The 20,405-nt window shown below is 47.3% G+C and overlaps 1 protein-coding gene across 2 annotated transcripts in view; it reads right to left on the bottom strand.

The window, feature by feature from the left end:
• RGMB (repulsive guidance molecule BMP co-receptor b) overlaps positions 1 to 20,405 on the bottom strand; it is a 115,799-nt gene that overhangs the window by 20,659 nt on the left and 74,735 nt on the right. For both annotated transcript variants that reach the window (XR_013924936.1, XM_080372451.1), the window contains exons 1-2: positions 13,009 to 20,405; positions 10,098 to 10,609 (exon numbers count right to left, since the gene is read on the bottom strand). The exon at positions 13,009 to 20,405 is cut by the window's right edge and continues 74,735 nt beyond it. Coding sequence is in view for 1 of the 2 variants with exons in the window: in XM_080372451.1 (XP_080228577.1) it covers positions 10,098 to 10,609; positions 13,009 to 13,129 (633 nt within the window). In the remaining variant the exon portion in view is untranslated. The remainder of the gene's footprint in view (positions 1 to 10,097; positions 10,610 to 13,008) is intronic.

Raw genomic sequence — 20,405 nt, 5'->3', positions numbered from 1 at the left:
CAGATCGACAGGCCTGTAGTTTCCAAGATCCTCCTTCTTGCCCTTCTTGTAGATGGGTGTCACATTGGCCTACCTCCCCCTTCTGGGACCTCCCTGGGTAGCCAGGACTGCTGATAAATTACTGACAGTGGCTTGGTGAGCACCTGACAAGATCCCTCAGTACCCCTAGGTGGATCCCACCTGGCCCCACAGACTTTTGTGTGTCTGCGTCTGTTGTTAACTGTTTCCACTTGGATTATGGGGGTCTTCATTCTGCTCGCCGTCCCTGGGTACCCTGAGAACAATTGGTCTTACTGTTGAAGACTGAGGCAAAGAAGGCATTAAGTAACTCAGCCTTTTCCTCACCCTTTGTCACAGTTTCCCCCCCATTCAATAAAGGATGGAGATGCTCCTTAGCCCTCCTTTTGTTGTGAGTATCTTTATAGAAACATTTTTTATTGTCTTTTACAGAAGTAGTCAAATTAAGTTCTAGTTGGGCTTTTGCCTTTCTGATTTTTTCCCTTGTATAACCTCACAACACCCATGTAGTGATACTGCGTTGCCTGCCCTTGATTCTCACCCATAAACACTTCAAACTTTCATCACCATTGCCACACTTCACAGTCAGAACACTCCCTAACATACAGGGCTACCCCACTGCCCTTCCCCCCCCTTGTCTGTAATTTCTGAAGAACTTACAACCATCCACTGCAACTCCAGTTATGTAAGTCATCCCACCACATTTCTGTGATTGCAATTACATCAGTTTTCCACCTGTACAACCGCTCCCAACTCCCCATTTGCTGCCCATGCTGCATGCATTGGTGTAGATGCACTTCAGTCAGGCTACTGACCCTGCCCACCTTCCTACGGGGAGAAACCCTAACTCCTATGTCACTGTTCTCAGGTGCTTCCACGGTTTCTAACACAACAACCACCCTTGTGTCTTTGCTGCCACATGGCTCTCCATCCCTTACCCTCACAGAGGTGGCTAAGGCACAGAGTGCATTAGCATGGAGACATTTCAAATGTGTCCCAGAGTACTTGGCACATGATGGAGCAGACTGAAGGACCCTGATAGCACCCTGTTCCTCAAACACCGGCGTGTGTCCCATGGCTTACCACTAATGAGCCTGCTTTTAGCCCTTTCCACCTTCAAATCCAACTCAAAGCTCTTCCAACGAGCTCTCTAACTCTTGTGCAAAGAACCCTTCCCCCGCTTTGAGACAGGTGTACCCCATCTGTCTCCAGCAGGCCTGGTGTCATGTAGACCAATCTGTGTGTGATCAAAAAACCTACAATTCTGCCAGTGAGATCCATCATGGAGCCAGATACTGATCAGCTGGGTCTTCCTGTTTGTTCCAACATAATTCCCTGCAACTGGAAGGACAGAGAAAAAAAATCTACTTGTACTCCTGATCCCTTAACCAGCTGTTCCAAGGCCTAGAAGTCTCTTTGGATCACCCTTGTACTTCTTATCGCAATGCTGTGGCTGCCTACATGATAAAGCAATAAGGAGTAATAATGTGAGGGCTGTACAGGGCAGAAGGCTTTCCTGTAACCTCGTCCAGCCCTTCCACAACACAGAAGATAAGAATCCAGCCTTTTCACCTAGAAATGCAATTTCAGTCGTTCAAGTCTTCTATGCCCACTATAGGCAATCTTCCTGAGTGTGGTTGATTGACCTTGCCTGGATGGCAGGTGCCCACTCCCCTCCTCAGCAGAGCCCAAAGTGTGTGCATGGAGGGTGGTGGTGTCTGTATGTGTGTCTGTGGAATAAGATGGGAAAAAAACCCTTGTGGGTCAAGACAAAGGCAGTTTAACGCAGCGATAGCAAAGGTCACACGTGCAGAAGCAAAGGAAAACAAAAGACGTTATTCTCTTCTTCCCATCGGCTGGTGATGTTTGGCCGCTTCCAGGAAGTGGGGCTTCAGCATGCACAGCTGCTGCCCCAGAAGACATAAGTTGTAAATAACGAATTTCCCCCCAATTCCTTCTCCCTTCTCTTAGCTTTTATATCTGAGCAGACGTCATGTGGTATGGAATATCCCATTGGTCACTCTGAGTCAGCCGCCCTGGCTGTATCCCCTCCCAGGATCTTGCCCACCCCCAGCCTGCTGGTGAAGGGGGTGTGAAATGTTGGAGGGGCAGCCTTGGTGCTGTGTGAGCGCCGCTCAGCAGCAGCCAAAACGCTGGTGTGTTACCACCACCTTTCCAGCTGCCAACACAAGGCACAGCGCTGTGAGGGCTGCTGTGCGGCTCAGCCAGACCCGATACACTGAGAAGAGTTCAGACAAAACCTGCACAGGAATTAAGACTTCATCCAGATGTTAAAACACAGATGAGAGGTACCACATGCAAGAAGGTGACACTACTTACTGAACAGACCATAACTCTGGAAAAATTTGAAGGTTATTGTTTGTTCTTTTGTTTTGGTGGATTTTGTTGTTTGGATTTTTATTAACATCGAAGAATGGAAGGTTCCTGTTGTTCTGTGGACAGAGTTTGATCTTGCCTAGTTTTACTCACAATTTTACTGAAACAGTCCCCAAGTCCATTTTCCTCCTAGACGTTTGTCATGGCGGGATTGTACTTTCAGGCAAGGGCTTGTATCACCGTGCAAACTGTGAGAGCAACTGGGAAGCAGGTAAGATCTCACAGTGCGCCTGTCCAGTGACATGTCTGTAAGCCTGCATAAAGTGCAGTAAGTCAGACAGGCTGCTGAGAAGGCACTCAGTGAAGAAACACCTTGCTATTCATGGTTCTTCAGCCTATGTCTGCATGCCCTACCTCACGCTAGCATTACGAGAAAACATTCAGATGCTCTCCTTATGCACCATTTCAGACTATAGGGAAAAGACAGGGAAGGATGTTTAAAGAAAAACACAGCCCTGATTATTTACTAATGATTTAATCAAGCACTGGAGAACAGGTAAGAGATGTTTCAGCAAGAGGTTTTATGATACTAGATCAGTGATCTAACAGATATCCCTGGGAAGCCTGCAAAGGACTTAAAAAATGAGCTCTGAAAGGCAGCTATTGAAAGGTCACAGGTAGATAACTGTATAGCATACATGACATTTCTAAAGGGGTCTTGCAATGCCATCCAAAAGCTTTTAGAGTACACACATACATATCGGGAAATTTAAACTTGAAAGCTGGTGACTTTCGAGTCACTAGCTCAAAATGTCACAGCTTCCCTTTCCAGAGGCCTACAACAGGTGTGAAGCATGCAAGTTTATCTCATCGCTCACCACCTTATTGAAAAATGGCCTATGCCAAAAAGTGAAAGCAGAGAGATTTAATAAAGGAAACTCATAAGGACTCATTGTAAAATCTTGATTCAATAGCCTCATTTCAAGTTATATCACAGGATAGTTGCTTTTTATAGGCATAGAAGGTCTCTTAGGATGAAACAAAACTGAAAGGTGTTAGAAATGCTAATGACTACTCAGTCCATCAGACAGCACCAGCCATCATCCAAGCAGTTTCTTCGTTTCTCTCCATATACCCATGCTTCTGTGGTGCACTGTTGTGCTGAAGTTGACATAACACAAGGACACCAGCAAGAGGTGTATGTGCAAAAGTCACCTTGCTTCTTCCATGGATGTTGGGGGTGGGGAGAGCCTGGGGAGGGCAAACTGTCTGGTAAAGATTTAGAGACTGCCTCAGTAATGCTGCTGGGGCCAACCTCTCAGAAGAACCACTGCTCAGAGTGTTACAAAACTAAATACGGTTAACCCCTCTTCAGCCTGCCTCTGTGGTACAGAAGAACCACAAGACATTTTACCATGACACATTCCTATTTCATGTCAGAGAAGAAAATGGGAAGGGAAGGTGTATGGATTCCATGCGCAACAGAGAAATAATGAGGAAGCCAACCTGAAACCAAGACAGTTCAGCATTAGATGATTTCCAAAAGGAAAGCCAAGATCATTCAGGAAAGTGTTTCTTGAATACGGTTAAAGAAGAAGGTCACTGTTTATAAATCACTCTTAGAAATCAATCTACTATTGATTAATTTCAAAGCTACCCAGAAATTGACAATGGTTAAACATCCTTAATCAATGCTAAGAGTAGCTAAAACATTCCACCTCCTTTTCTAAGGTGACAACCCAAGAACAAAGGTTCTCCCTGACCTTCCCCACAGTGGGACTATAAAGCTTAGATGGCAACAAACAGAGAAGTAAAGCTTGTTTTAACATAAGTCGCATCACCATGTCTGTCTGAGAAAAAAACCTACTACTTATAATTGTTAATTTATTCCCTCTCCTACTGCCCATAAGAGACCACCAGAGGCTTTAAAGTCATTCAGATATATACTGCTCAGTATATACGCATCTCTCCCTTCCTTCTCCATCCTGCAAAGGCAGGCGGCATTGAAGGCACTGAAATGTCTTTAACAGTTGTCTAGCAGCCCCACAAATATTACAGAAAACAGTTTAATGCCTGACAACCTGCCACAGCTTGTCTTACAAAACCACCTCTATGAAGGCCAGGCTGACTTGAACACCAGGAAAAATAGCCATTTATCTTTACACCAGAGAAGCTCTGTATGTTTGCAGACAACACCAAGCAGGACGGGAGTGCTGATCGGCTTTGAAGGTAGAAAGACTCTACAGAGAGATCTGGACATGCTGGATCAATGGGATGAGGCCAGTTGTATGAGGTTCCACAAGGAGAATATTCCTGCATTTGGGACACAATAACCCCACGCAGCTCTACAGGCTGGGGCAGAGCGGCTGGAAAGTGCCTGGTGGGAAAGGGCCTGGGGGTGCTGGGTGACGGCCGGCTGGGCAGGAGCCAGCAGTGTGCCCAGGGGGCCAAGGTGGCCAGCAGCAACCTGGCCTGTATCAGAAACAATGTGGCCAGCAGGACAGGGGGAGTGATTGTCCCCCTGTACTGGGCACTGGTGACACCACACCTCAAATCCTGTGTTTGGTTTTGGGCCCCTCAGTACATGGAGATGTGGGAGCGTGTGCAGAGAAGGGCAATAAAGCTGGTGAAGGGTCTAGAGAACAAGTCTTACAAGGAGCATCTGAGGGAACTGGGTTGTTTAGCCTGGAGAAAAGGACACTCAGGGGTGACATTGCTCTCTCCAACTACCTGAAAGGAGGGACGTGTGTGGTGAGGTGGGTGTCAGTCTCTTTTCCCAGGTACAAAGTTATAAGACAAGAGGAAACAGCCTCAAGTTGCACCAGGGCAAGTTTGGACTGGATATTAGGAAAAATTTCTTCATAGAAAGGGTCGTCAAGCATTGAAACAGACTGCCCCAAGGAATTGTTTGAGTCACCACCCCTGGAGGTGTTTAAAAGCTGTGTAGATGTGGCACTTAGGGACATGGTTTAGGGGTGGACTTGGCAGCACTGGGTTAACAGTTGGATTTGATGATCTTCAGGGTCTTTTCCAACCTAAATAATTCTATGCTGTCCACCAAAAAAATTGTAATATGTACTACTTTTGGAAAAAACCACAAATTCGTCTTTACTTTAGGCAGGATGTCCACAAAGATGAAAAAACTAATCACAGATGGTAAGTTTAACTAATGTTCCTACTTAGAACTACTGAATGGTAACTGGAAGACAAATGTGTTAGTATTACTTAAAGGAGACTAAGTAGCAGACTGTGTTCAGTCTGCAACGATGTCCTGTAAAAATAGAAAACATGCTGCAAAAGAGCTATTTAAATGTTTTGAGTCTAGGAAAAAGAACATTTATACCCAATGTTCCCCCACTCTGCCAATACCACCAATTCCCAGGTTCAAACCTTTATGCCCAGTAAAACCACTACAGAAAAGCTCTGTGGGTCTTTCCTTCTCTGTCCTTATTCCCTCTCTCACCCTCAAGCTACCCGCTATGAAACACCTGGATAGGAAAAACTTAGTTTGCAATCAGTGCAAAAAAGGAAAGTTTTCCATGTGCGAGCCCAAGCATCTCTGCCTCATTCACTATTCAGAGGCAACTACACTAGTGATATCTAGAACACCTGTTGCAGCAACAAAAGCCAGTAAACACTCTGTACCCCTCCAAGTAATGCACACAAAAAATTAACCCCCCTTCCATCTAATGCATTCTACAATACCTTTCCCACCTGCTCCCTCTACAGCCCCTTGTAACAGCCATTTATCCTCTGGAAATCCCAAGACAGCTTCCAAGACAGGGGAGCTCTTTATCTATAGCTGGTGATGCAGACAGAGGTGCCAGTGACCTATCCAAAACTCATACAGGAAGTCCATCAGAAAAAAAAACAAAAGGAGAGATTAAACTCTTTTCCCAGCTGCTTGGTGATGATCCTTCATTCTCCATCTGAAAGGCCTTAGGATCCTATGCCAAGGGGCATAAGCCTATCAGACAAGCCCAAAAACCCTGGAGTTTCAAGTTTCAGCTAGACCACAAAACATAACAATAGCTTTGTACACTGTGAAGAAACAGATGTTGTTACTATGGGCACCACAAATACGCAAAGCACCTACAAACAAATTGCCAAAAGCATTCTACAAATAAATACACAACTCCCACAAGTGGATGTACCCTTCCAATTAAGGAATTAAAGGAAGAATCTTCCTGCTTTTCATACTTTCCTGCCAGATGCGTGGGGTGGGGCAACATACTTTTATTCTTTCTTAAAGTCTCCTCCTGGCATTCTCTTGTCCTTTGTGAACTTACTAGATAACCCTCTATACCCTTCTAGACTGTTTGGGTTGCTCAAGTCTCACAAGTTTTGGAAAGAGAAGACAACTTACTTTACACATAATGCTTCCTTAATTGCTGATTCCCTTAAAGCTTGGTACACCAGAAAGCTATGATAAATTTGAAGGTAATAACTACCTACAAGGGAAATGATGGTATGTCCCTTTCAAAAGCACACTGCATATGATGTGAAGATTAAATATTCTGTTCCTACAGCTTCTTAAATCACTTCCCATAAAAAGTACATTCAGGAGAAACTGAATTTTCTGCTCCTTCTGTCTTTACTTTCATTAGGTCTGCTTTAGACTGGATTAAGTAGGCTAGTATTTGCTTTGGCTTCTGCAAAATTTAAGTTCAGCATAAACCTTTATTATCTCCCATTATCTGTCTTAAATATCTAAAATGAAAAAGCAGAAAGACTAACAATGGGTAATGTTCTGGTAATTTTTCTAATGAAGAAGGTAGAAGACTTATTTGCATGCTCTCAGCTAGGGAAAACACACCGTGTAGATAAAAGTCACTGAATTTCTCTTGGTAGCTCTTTAAAAGTGCCTTAAGCTACCCTGTGGCCAAAATCAGGAGAGTACACTGTGCTGGTTTTGACTGGGGTAGCGTTAATTTTCTTCATAGCAGCTAGCATGGGGCTATGTTTTGGATTTGTGTTGAAAACATCATTGACAATACAGGGATGTTTTCATTATTACTGAGCAGTGCTTACAGAGTCAAGGCCTTTTCTGCTTCTCACACCTCCCCACCACCCAGCAGGCTGGGGATACAGAAGAAACTGGGAGGGGGCATAGCTGGGACTGCTGATCCCAGCTTACCAAAGGGATATTCCATACCATCAGCATGTAAGGCTGGGGGAAGAACAAAAAAGGGAGGGGACATTTAAAGTGATGTCGTTTCTCTTCCCAAGTAACCTTCACACACGATGGAGCCCTGCTTTCCTGGAGATGGCTGAACACCTGCCTCCCATGGGGAGTGATGAGTGAATTCCTTGGTTTGTTTTGCTTGTGTGCGCAGCTTTTGCTTTACCTACTACATTGTCATTACCTCAAACCACGAGTTTTCCCACTTTTACTCTTCCCATTCTCTCTCCATCCCACTGCGTGGGAGTGTGCAAGCGGCTGTGTGGTGCTCGGTTGCCAGCTGCACTTAAGTCATATACCCAGCAGCAGATAGTCCACTACCACAACCAAAATGGAGTACTTGCAGAGAAAAATGTTACAGGAATGAAACTAGCAGTGACAGTGTAGTTTAACGAGACTTTTCTGTATCTTTTATAGCAGCTGCTCCATAAAGAAATAAAGGATTCAAGAGGATGCTTTAGAAAGATTAAAACGTATCTTGCTAAGTTACTTGCACACTCAAACCACCTTGATTTCCTGCGAATAGGTGTGCTGAGAAGTTTGATTACCTGCCAAAGAAAGAGAAAACTCAAGGACTGTGAAACATGTAACAGATGTTTGTATTAGAGAAATTCCTAATATCCTAAATGATACATCCTATTTTATTTAATTGCTTCTGCACACTTAACTGTACTTGTGCAACAGCAGGCATGTTAAATCACTATTATAAAAGAGAAAAATGCATTACCACTTTTTCCAGAGTAAGAAAAACAGAAAAACACCGAGAATAAAAACAGAAGGTATGCTCTTTAAAACAGACTTTTCTCTACTACATACAGGCATTTGTCTCCTGAAGTTCTCTTGGTTACCTGTTTGAGAAGACATATACCAGTGTAACATGCTACCATAGTCAATCATTTTCAGAATGTGGCTAAAGGGTAAGAGAAATCCCCTATCTACTACCATCACACTCTAGCCACCAACATAATTTGTACATAAGAAGACGCTCAACTTTCTCCTCCAGTACTACCATAACAAGGAAATCAAGAATATTCTCCAAGACTTTATCAAAACCGAGGATAAAAGCTTACTGCAGACTGTGAAACACTGCTTTTTAAGAGTCTTTAAGAAAATGCCACTAGAGCAGATTTCAAAAGACCTACATCTCTTCTGCTAAGCTCACTCAGGTCAGCCTCATTCCTTCATTTTACCCTCCCTTCAAGAACTCATTCACAATGCACAGTGTTCTTGGAACGGGCACAAGTTAAGGCGATTCTGAATTTCAGTGACATACCAGTCCAACCTCTGGCTTCTGGCAAATGCAAAAATTTGCCTCACTCACACAAGTACTGACATTAGTCAGTACGTCAGAATCCAGCATGAATGCAACATGATTGCATGAATTTTGCTGAATCCAGCAAAACTGATTTTCACTTATTAATACTACTACACAGCCATCTTCATGGGAGATGTGCAGACTATAACCTATTGTGACTGGCACTCTCTGCTCCTGGTAATAAAAAACCTACTTATGAGCTTAAGAAAAACAGTAAAATCTCCAATACTGATGATCTTGAAACTGTATATACATAGCTTGACATATCTTGACAATACAAGAATTACACCACCAGAGTTTTAAAAGGCCATTTCACTCCAAAAGTGGAATGAAATATGTGACAGCATCAGCTTCAAATGTATGTTAAACTGATTTTGTTTACTGATAGAAAGAAAGCCCCAAAAGTTCAGAGCATTTTTCACCCCCGACTCTAGAGGTAAATCAAAGGACACCTTAACCAGACTTATGCATTATACCTCCTTGTTTTCCTCCTACAGACACCTGTCTACCTCCGGCAAAAAGAGACAAGTACTTTTCTTAAAGTAAGGAAATGGCATAAGCTATCAATAATAGCACATTTATTCCTTCTCTAGCCACCTCAACTGGCTGAGAGGAGAGCAATCTTAAGTCTTGCATGTCTGAAGAGAGACTTACACCCTCAGCAGAATTCAGCAGAAGCTGCTGCTTCTTTAGTAAAGCCAGGGTACTAAGACCTGATAAGCATTTGGCAAATGTAATTTTTTTTGCTACCTCCTCTCAGTTCTCTACAGTTCCCTTTCTTGTCTCTGCACTGAACGCTCAGTGTCTTGATAACTCATTTGTTGTGACTCTTTGTCAGTATTTTTTGGTTTCTACTGTTATGGCTACACAATCTAATGAAAAGGAGATACTTCAGACTTTCCTGTCTCCTTGCCTAAAATGCCTACATAGTGCAGAGGCAGTCACAGATGGTGCAGTGCAGAGACTGTTTCAAAGTGTTACCTTTAGAACCCTTAAAAGCTTACCTGGTGATGTGTACAGCATTTTTTTGTGGTGGGGTGGAGTGGAAGGAAGAAAAGGACCTGTTTAAGCTTTGTTTGATTCTCAGAAAAGAAGAGGCTAACAGTTTTACTGTCTTGGACTACTGCACAGAAGATTCTCAAGCTGCCACACTTCTTAACTGTTCAGGGCTAAGTGACTTACCCTGCTGTCTTGGCCTTTTACTTCTGTACATGTGCATGCACAGTGATTAAGAACAATTCATACCTTATTTGTAGCAGTAGCGCTGGATCCTGGGACCACAGGCACATTGGTCACTTGCACTGATAAGTAATTATTGTCTACGAGGGGCCAAGCGCCTTCCACTTTGCATGTCTGGAAGTGATCCTTAAAAGTCCTCAGATGAGGATCACCAAACAAGCCACAAAACAGGTAAGTAGGAGTCGTCGTCTTGCCCCCTCCCCGATATTCTCTGGCTTCTATGTGGTCATTGTAATTACAGGGATCATGGGTCACCTCAGGGTTGGTGGAGGATGTGGGTCCATCTTTGGAACAGTTTCTCTGGCTCATGAGGTCGCTGATCCCAAGCACTGCGTAATGGTAGACTAGGTTTCCACGGCATACTTTGGAATTGCGATCAGTACAGGCAGAGTACGCTCGCAGGGCCTTGCAGAACTCCAGATCAAACCCCTCAAAAGCAGAGTTCAGATGTGATGTTAAAGATACAAAATCAGTGGTGCACTTCTGGATTCCACAAGGTGTTTGCATCTGGCAGTCACCTAAGCACAAACAGATGGCAGAGAGAAATTACGCAAACAGATTGCAATACCTCATTTTACACCCACAGGAAACAGAACTGCAGAAAACAACCTGAAGACAAGAACTTGCAGTGTTCACCCATTAAGGAAACACCATATAATAGAGAAAAAGGGCTCAGGAGGCAGAAAGATAGCAATACAGACCATCTCACAGGCTGAGATGGTCCATGCATGACTTAATCCATTACTTGATATTGTCTAGATGGAAATTAAAAGCACTAAACTCCTGCCAAGTATGAGCCCAGCATTTCCTTCCAGATACCAAGGTGATGATGAATTTCCATGCTTAAGTTAATCACTTGGTCAATAATCAAGTCTCCATTTAGTCATTCAGTGCTTTACACAAGGTATTGAACTTTTAAACAGAATCCTACCCCTCAGAAGGATGTGCTAAAGGCAGCAAGTGACATATGCTTAGACAAAAACCGACTGAATGAAGCAGAAATCAGTTTCTCTTCTAGAAAGCAGGGTGGGGAGAAGCAGGGTAGGAAAGTGGGCAGCCCATAAATTCAGTTTGCTTTATTTCCCTGACACTGCCATAGCTAAAGCTTCACTGCTCACTTTCTGGGACTAATGAGTGAGAAAACCCACAGCTGTCTCAAGTGTAAGGTGCAGTACAATACACTGCAATAGCAGTACTTCTTAAAAGTGTAATTCAATAATAAGACAAGGGCCAAAGAAACCCTCTCCCCACAAAAAACTGAAGTACTTATCAGATGTATGCAACAGGTACACAGTTCAGTTTACAGGAACAAACCAGTTAGACTTTATCTGGTCACCTGATTTCCGCACAGAAAGCATTAATTACCATCCCAGCCAGCAAACTGGAGTTTTACAGCCCTCTCCTCCACAGTTCTTGCTGTCATGATCTGAAACCCTTCCAGACTCTCATGGCAGTTAACAACGGTCTTCTGCAGGTAACATTTACACAAGAACTCATAAGGATCAGAAACAAAACTGGCAAGACTACACACTGCACTAAAGGAAACAGAGCCACACGTTCCACAGGGGTTAAAATGAGGAAGACGCCAGGTAACACAAGATGGACCTTCTTAAATACTGTAAGATTTCATAAAATAGCTGTCCAGCGGCCAGAACTTTCCACTGAAAACACGCTGTGCTTGTTACTTTCATGAACTATAAAATTCAGCTGTGCATACATTAATCTGTAATTTCACTGTCATAAAGCAGATTTTTAAACCACAAAAACGCTTACAAAGATACATGGAAGTGTGAAAAAGGGAAAATAGAATACATTTAACAGATACTCTTTTTGCTCCCCTCAGAGCCCTCTTTACAACATTTCTCACTTGTTTTGCGTGTCCTCAAAGTAAAATAGGCATGGCTCCAGTCTGATTTTAAAAGCCTAATTAAAACGTTCCTAAATTCCGGAGAAATGAGGAGCAGACAATGAACTGAACAGTACTGCAACACTTCTCATTTTTCTGCAATTCACACAATGATGTGAGAGTATTAGCAATTTCTTTGCTTGCCCCTTAGCTGACCCTCATGTGAGTCAGTACTCAAATAACTTACTCTGAATATCCAAACCATGAATTTATAACGGCAACAGGTGTTGCCAGTGATGGGTAGCTAACACAAATCTCCTGTCAAAATCCCAAGATAACACAGAGTATGAAGGAGGAAATCTGTAACCTACAGTCAAGCGTGACCACGAAGTGTGTAAGTAAGCAGTAAGTTTCTCACTTTGCCTTTGTGCAAGTAATATGTAGCTTTGCAAAATAAAAGAACAACTGAGCAAATTCTGTGGGTTTGGACACACAAACAAAAAAGGCCTATGCCACGCAAAGTGGCACAGCCAATGTTGGTTCAGAGCCTGACTTTCGACGCATCAGGGAACCTTACGCTCCCCTTCAGTTCTGATTTGTGATAGTATTTTAATCACAAATAAATTAGCCTAGCTGAGCAAATCAGTCAAGTTATCAAATACTCAAATAAATCTGCCGCTCCACATTCCCTGCAGCTTCAAGGAGTTTGTTTGCTGCTTTCGGTGGGTTCTTGGCACAGAGAGCGGTGAAAGAACGGCAACTTGACTAAAGCCGGGTGACCTCTCCCCTCCCCCTACAACTGCGCGGGGAGCACAGACCGCTTTAGCAGGCGTCCGCAACGCGCGGGTACCCGCCGCCTTCCTCCCGGTTTCCCACCCGCCGAGCAAAGGCCGGCTCCCCCGCCGCAGAGGCCGCCGCTCCCCGGCCCCGCTGGCGGGCAGGCCCGCCAGCCCGGCCCCGCTCTGCGCCCGCCCCTGCCCCGCGCGGGGCGCTCCCCGCTCGCGGCGCTGCGCCTAACACCCGCCCCGGGACCCCGAGCGCCGAGCCCCGTCCCCGCTCCCGTCCCGGTACCTGAGCCCAGCAGCAACCCCAGGGCGGCGAGCAGGCCGAGGGCGGCGAGCGACGGGCGGCGCGGCGGGCGGCGGAGGAGCGGCTCAGCCCCGGCGGCGCGGGAAGGCGCAGCTCTCCCCATGCCCGTCCATGCAGGTCCCCGGGACGGCGGCGGGACGGCGCTGCGGCATAGGGCGGCGGGCGGGCAACCTCCTCCTCGCTGCTTTCTCCTCCTTCAGCGGCGCGGCGACGAGAGGCGGCCACCGGGCCGCAGCGGGGCGGGCGCAGGCGGGTGCGGCATGGCGGCAGCAAGAGGGGAGCACAAAGGGAAAGAGCCGGTGAGCGGGCGAAGGCGGGCGGGCGGCCTGGCGGGCGGCGGGGGGTGGCAGTCCCCAGCAGCCCGCACGCCCCGCGCGGCCGAGCGCACTGCGCCGGGCCCCGCGCGGCCCCACCCGGCCCGTCACCTCCCATTGGCTGCCCAGCCTGTCCGACAAGGCCCACACGTGCCGCCGGCGCGGACCCGCCCCCCCGGGCCGGGGCTAATCCGAAACGGCGGGGGAGTCCCGCGCCCCCCCGCGTCCCGCCTCCCGCCCGCCCGGCGGCCCCGCCTGCCTGCGGCCCGCCGCGCTGCTCGCGTCACTCGGCCGCGCGCGGCCCCCCGCGCTCCCCTCGGCCGTGATTGGCTGCGCCGGGAGGGTCCGCAGTGCCACGTGCTGCCGCCAGGGGTCGTGCGCGGCCGGGCTGGGCCGGGTGCGGGGGCGCCGCCGGGGCGGGGCGGGGCGGGGCGGGGCGGGTTCTGCGCCTGGGCGGGCTGAAACCTCCCGTTGACGGGCCAGTCTCGGCACATGAAGCCGCACCCGCGGCTTTTGCGGAGCAGCCAGAGGGTGGGAAGCGGTCGCCCGGACCCGGGCATGCTGCGAGCACAGCCGCCACAGAACCGGGAAAAACAGCGGCATTAAACGGCCGTGTCAGTGCAAGAAGCACGGCTGGGCTTTGAGCGAGCCGTGGTTTGCTTCCCAGAAGGCGGGCGTAACGCCCGAGCCGCTTCCCCGCGGGCAGCATCCCCGGTCCCAGGAGGCAGCACCGCGGGCCTCTTCTCCCGGGCTGTCCTGAGCTCCTCAGGGTACGCGCACCGGGAGGGCACTAGTCCCAGCGCTGAGCCCCGGCGGCTCGCCCACGCCACACCGGGTACTTACATCATGCTTGACTCTGGCACGCTGCGTGGCTCAGCAGGGTCAGGGCTGCGCCGTGCTCTCCTACTGGACAGTACGGGATGCTCTGCTGGCCAGGACCTGCGTATCAAATACGTGACAACACAGACACGGTGAGCGGCCCTGCAGCGGGGGCAAGGAGGGGACCCGCACAGTGGTGGCTCCTCATCTGCACTGCGAGGTGTGCTGCTGCAGGCACACCAGCTGGTGCAAGGCATGCTTGGGGCCTGCCTGCCGCAGCTGAAGAGCAAGCATGTTTCTTGCCAATTCCTCTGGGGAAACTCGCACCACCTTCCACCCCAACATTAATCTTATCAGGCAAAAACTGCAAAAACTTAAGCACAGCAGCCTTACAGATGCCCTGGCATTTTTCTTTCTTCCTTCTTTCCAGCAGAGCAAAGGCAGTCATTGACATCTGTCCCACTTAGGATCTCTGCATGCATCCTGGCCTTACACCCCGGGGCTGAGGCTGGGGCCTGTCAGTCCTGCCCAGCATGGGCCCGGAGGGTTGCACCCTGCTGTCCCACCTTTGGGAGATGCCATCGGAAAATCCATGCTGCTGGCGCTGACCCCACCGGGGCTGCCTTTTCAGTGGCATGCAGTGGGGGCCACCCTCTCACCGACCTCGACTTTAAGAAAGGAACATGTTTTAGGCACAAAACAGTGTGAAAAAAGCCACCACAATACCCCTTAACCTGACATTCATGGGAAGCACTCCATACTGGGAGCTGCTTGCTTTACAGGATGCAACCTGCAGTGTGCAAACTCTCAAGTGAATCCAGATGTGTGCCTGGACAGCTCGGCAATACTTCCCTCTCCGGTCCCCGATACCTGAGATCTCAGCATCTCTGAAGGCAGGCTTGGGCTGCTTAAAGGCAGGTGGAAGAAACTCAACACAGCAAACAAGCAAACGCGCTATCTGACACGCACCCCGCGCCCCAACCCCAGCTCGAACAAAGGTCTGTGATAAGCAACTCACACCGAGCATCCCCGTCGCTCTCCCCATGCATCGCCGGCGGCGGGGTCCGGGCGCAGCGGGGCCGGCGACCAGCTCCCGGAGCGGCGGGGCGCGCCAGCGGGCAGCTGCCGGGCCGGTCGGTGGGCCGGCGGCCAGGGGCGGGTAGCCAGGCGCGGCGGCACCCACGGAGGCAGCGCGGGCAGTGGCCGGCGTCGCGGGAGCGGCGGCAGCAACAGCGGCGAGCGACCCGCCCCGGCGCTTACCGCCCGCCCCTCCGGCACAGCACCGGCACGGAGGGCGGAGATGGGCTTTAAGTGACAGCCTCTTTCTGTCACCTATAGAAAGCTAAGGGGGGTGGGTGGAGGGGGGGATGGGAGCAGCGAGGAGCAGGGGCGATCCCCCTAGGAGAGCAGTGCAGGGATGCTCCTCCACCTGTCTCTCCGCTCCTCTCCCGCGCGGGCGCTGCCCACCGCGCCCCCCGCCAGTATCCAGCTGCCCACACCCGCCCCGTCCGCCCGACTCGGCCCCGGGTCCCAACCCCCGACCCCGGGCCCAGCCCCGCGCTGCCGGGGCAGCCCCAGCCAGGCTCCCGGCCCCGCCGTGTGGCTCCCATGCGCCTTCTCCCCGGGCATCCCGGGTTTCGGCTCAGCCACCCGCAGCTCCGAGCTCATCACGGGTGCTGGGAGCCCAGGCAGCAGGCTGCACGGCCGCCCAGTATGAATTTTCCCGTTTGAAGCTGCCTACCATCTCTTTTCTCTTTGCACCTGCTGGTGGGCTTCTCTTTATGTTGGGCATCCAGTGCAGGGGCCACTGGCCCCTGTAGGAATAACTGTGGCAAGCCAACATATGACATCTGTCTAGAATGACCTCACAAATGCAAAGCCAGAATGTAGCAGCTGGGCAGAAGGGCAAACAGGGGGTGGGGGGCTGGGGGCAGGGGTGCAGCAGGGGAGGAAAACTTCCAGACCTGGCCTTGTGTCTGGAAAGTCTTGGTTGTGTTATTACAAAAGCTACAGATCCAGCCTAATGTTCTTTCTCCAGCTCATCACATTTTCATCCCTGAACTTGCTACACAGTGTTTTGGGGGAGCAGACGTGCATCTGATGTTTTGAGGGGCTAGGGGCTGCCTTGTGCACTGGGTAGGTACATCTCAAAATGATCAGCCCTTTGCCTCCTCTGCTGCATGCATGTGTCACTGTTTTCTCTGTTCCTCAGTCCAGTGGCAGGTGGATCTGAAGAAAGCTGGTGAGGGCCTATCCAGGAAAGGATGGAGACTGTCACACTGCTCACAAGTCTGCACCCACACCCCCCGGTGGTCTATCAGTCACAGATCCCTGTGTGGGGCAATAGAAGCCCAGAGCTCCTGAAGCTTCCTCTCCTCCTTTCTGACAGTGGCAGCGAGCTCTTCTTGTTAAGAACATTTCAAACAGTTCCATTCCCTAGCTCACAGAAACACGGGATTTTAATTTATACAACTGCTCTGGAGCGTGAAAATCCACTGTTGCAATCAGAAAAGCTGCAGCTTTGATTAAAAATCCTAAAGGCAAGACTTATGTTGTTTCTTACCCTCTTCATATAAGCACAAAGGAGATTGGGTGCATAAAATAATGATGAGTGAGAGTTCAAAGCAGTCCCAGAAAGCTGGCCTTAGAGGTTGTTTCTAATGTGATTCCAACTCTTTACCATTATTCTTCTTTGTTGAGAAAGTGCCAATACAACAAACATAATTTAGCAAGGCAAAGCCCTTTTCTTTCCAAAAACATTAGTCAATATGTCTTAGAAGTCAGCTCGTCCAGTCTTAAAGAAATGCAGTAATTAAATAAACACTTTGAATAGAGTCTGAAACAGACCTTTCCTCTGTTATCAGGGCTAGGGGCCTGGTGAGGGAAAGGTCTCCTCACCTCTGACTTTTGTCAGATTCCTGAGCTGTTTGACACCAAGAAGCATTATTATTTTCAAAGCAGTTTTTTCAAGTGCTGAATAACGGCGTGGGGGGTGGGGTGATAATGACGATGACAGGGGACACATGATAAAAAAATCCTGCCAGAAATAGACAGCTCTTCTCTTTCATTACCTTTCAGAGATGAGCTGTCTTGTATCATTTACCTAGCAATCTGGTATCCCTGTACTTTATGCTGATGCTTATTATTAACAGCTTGAGACGTACCTCTGATCATCACTGGTTTCAGCAGAACTGATGTTTTGCATCTATATCACAGATATTTAAAGTGCTTTCCAAGCCAGGACTGATGTTTGGAATATCCCCCTGAGACATGGCCCCTACACATTTTGTCATGTACGGAAGCACTGTCATGCCAACACTGTTCCAACATACAGAAGATGACGGTTTTCCTCTTTTTTAAAAGGCAAAAATGGAGGAGGGAGGCAAAAGACAGAGGTCAAATAGAGAGAAAGGACAAAAGGACTGTTAAGGTTCCATTAAGTCTGTCAAACAGTTAAAAATTTTATGATGGAACTTTATATTTTAATGTAAAAAGGCTATATACCATCTTTAAAAAAATCAAATTAAATATCCCTACTAGCTTCTGCTCTGTCATTCATTTTTTTTTGCTGTGACAGAAACCCCAGGTCCCTCTGTCTAAAGATTCACTGCAGAAAAAAACCTCCATTTAACTAGGTTTCCTCCTTTTTTTTGACACTTAGCAAATTATTATAATCCAGTAAGTTCCTTTTTATTTTGCAGAAGAGGACTTAAGAGGAAGAGGGGTTGTCAATAATGTATGTGCCATTTCTTTCACATAGCCTCATTCCTCTCAGCCCAGTCTCTCTAAGCAAGTACCAATCACTTGGATGGCAAGATTGGAGTCAGCATCCTGTGACACATGTTCGTTCAGTAAAGAGGATAGAAAAGGGAGACAAAACACACTTCAAAAAACATGAAAGTTTGTAGAAAATATTTTAGTAGAGTGCCATTTTATGCATTCTAAATGCTACTGAAATAAAAGAAGGAGCGACATTTTCACAGTTGGAGATGGAAGGAGAGCATTGGGGAGCATCCTTCATTCCTGTGTTACTAGTACAGACACTGTCCTAAGTAATGTTACTGTTTTACCTACATTACGCTTTACAGAAATCCTACTGCTCAGTTGCCTGTAGAAGCAGCTGCTAAGTGCTCAGTGGTTTTAAAATTTAGGATGCTGTTAGTGCACATAGACCTAGGCAACACACATTTTTCCTTTATGAGTTTTATTTCTTCCTCAGTTACACTGATATACTTTCATTAGAGCTACCCCCAGTGCCCTCTGATAATAAATAAAAGGAGAAAGGGTAAAGGAAGGCTTAAAGGAAGGAGTTTCTTTACATTAGACGAAAGTCTCTGAAACAGTGGGTCTAGCTGTAAGTCTGGCAGCTGGTCAGTGTGAAGCCAGGCATTTTGGCTATCAGTTTTTGAGGCCAGGCACAAACCCAAAGGGCACATGTTACTGGGAGGTGGGCCAGCCTGATTTAGTCCTGGTGAGAGTGGTTAATTACTGCCACTGAAACGATAGGTTATGCCAGGGCTGGCATCTCTGCAGAGACATATCCCGAGTGTCCTTCTGCCAGCAGACTACAGACATACATGTAGTGCTGATCAAGGTCCCATTGCCACCAGAGAATCCAGAGCTAACACTGACATCTGAGCACAGGCTATAACATGGAGGCAGACAAGGTGTGTCTGAACATAAGCTGCTGTCAGATAAGAAAAAATTGTTTGAGTGAATTTATTTCCAAGGTTTATTTTTGGAGACTGTCACACAACCTTTCGGTGGGAGAATATGTATGATTGGAGTCCACTTATAGAAACAGCAGCACAATTTTGCCAAAAGAAGTGCTGAGAGATGGTCTCCCAACACCTGGTACAAAGTGCTTGGCAGCTGTTGGAGAGAAATCTGCTATGGATAGCAGAAGATGGAGCCTGTGAAGCAAAGTTAGAAAGCTAAAGGCAGAATGCCAAATGCCAGTGAGCTCAGTCCGTGTTGGAATAGCATCTGGTTGATTCATTTTTTCAGGAGATGTTTCTGAGGAGGGTTTTGGTTTCTTGCCGTTAAATGTTGGGGTTCTGCAACATCCCAGGCTGGTAATGTTCTTCCATATGAATCTAGGCACAATAAAGACTTCAGTTAGGTGTTTAATTTAGAAGTGAGCTTGCAACTGCTTTAGATACGTGTGGCACAGAAGCCATTTTAACTGGCTGAAATGTGGCACTTAAAGGTGCTACTGTTGAAGGTGGTGGGTATCTGCCATCGCAGGTATCTGTTCTGTTCACTGAGTGGCTGCCATTTTTTACAGAAGCAGAATCAATTTTGCAGATTGCATGGGATTTCAATGGGGGCTCAGTTACTTAGCCCATCATATTTAGGTCTTGAACTGTACAAGGGTTGTTCTTACAGTGGGGGAAGAAACATGAGAAAAGCTTTTTTAGAGTTAGATGACAGTGGATGGAAAAAGGCTGAGTGACTTTCAGTAGGATGATTAGAGGCAGAGAAAGATAACTGGATGGAGTTTGGCAGAAAAAAACCCAAAGCCAAGAGTTTTTTTAAAGAGATAGTAGGTCAAAATGATAGATATTTGTGAGAAATCAAGACAGAAGTAATGTCTTGGCTTTTAAATTTTTTTCTATTGGCAGTATGTAAAGTTTTAACTAAGAGAATCCCTTTGAAAATGGAATGGAATTATCTAGATAGTAGAGAAACATTTCTGTAAGGCTGGCATAACAGGTAGGAAGGAAACTAGGTTAAAATTGTAAGATAATCTCTTTATCTTGGAATACTGAGTCTGGTATCAAAGGGGCAGATCCTGGAATATGAATGTCTGAAAGCATTGATTCTGGTGTTAATATGATCAGCTATCAGAGGCACTTTAGGAGGCGAGTGTAATCATGACTTTGCAGTGTTCTGTGTATCACAGTTCTCTGAGACCTGATGAGAAATGACTTCTCAGATCATCACCCAACACATTCTTAGAGTGTGAGGATGAATTATTGTAAAAGATTTACTGAAAGGATAAATACTGTGGCCAAAAGCCCTCTGGTGTAGGAAGGATGATCACATTCCACTATTCATTATAATAATTTTGTTGCTCATAAAGCAAAGAGCAAGTTCATGAGTCAATGGTAGGGGTGTGATGAAGTCTTTCCAGCCAACACAGGGCTCCTGCAGGCAAACCTGAAAACTCCACAGCCTAGGTACTCTGTTTGTCCTAGATGCAGAGGATTTTAATGGGAGAGCTGGGGGGAAAATGGTTCTTTT

This window comes from Falco punctatus (assembly GCF_963210335.1).
Source record: "Falco punctatus genome assembly, chromosome: Z".
In the NCBI taxonomy this organism is placed as follows: Eukaryota; Metazoa; Chordata; class Aves; order Falconiformes; family Falconidae; genus Falco; species Falco punctatus.
This window is presented reverse-complemented; position numbering and strand designations above follow the sequence as displayed.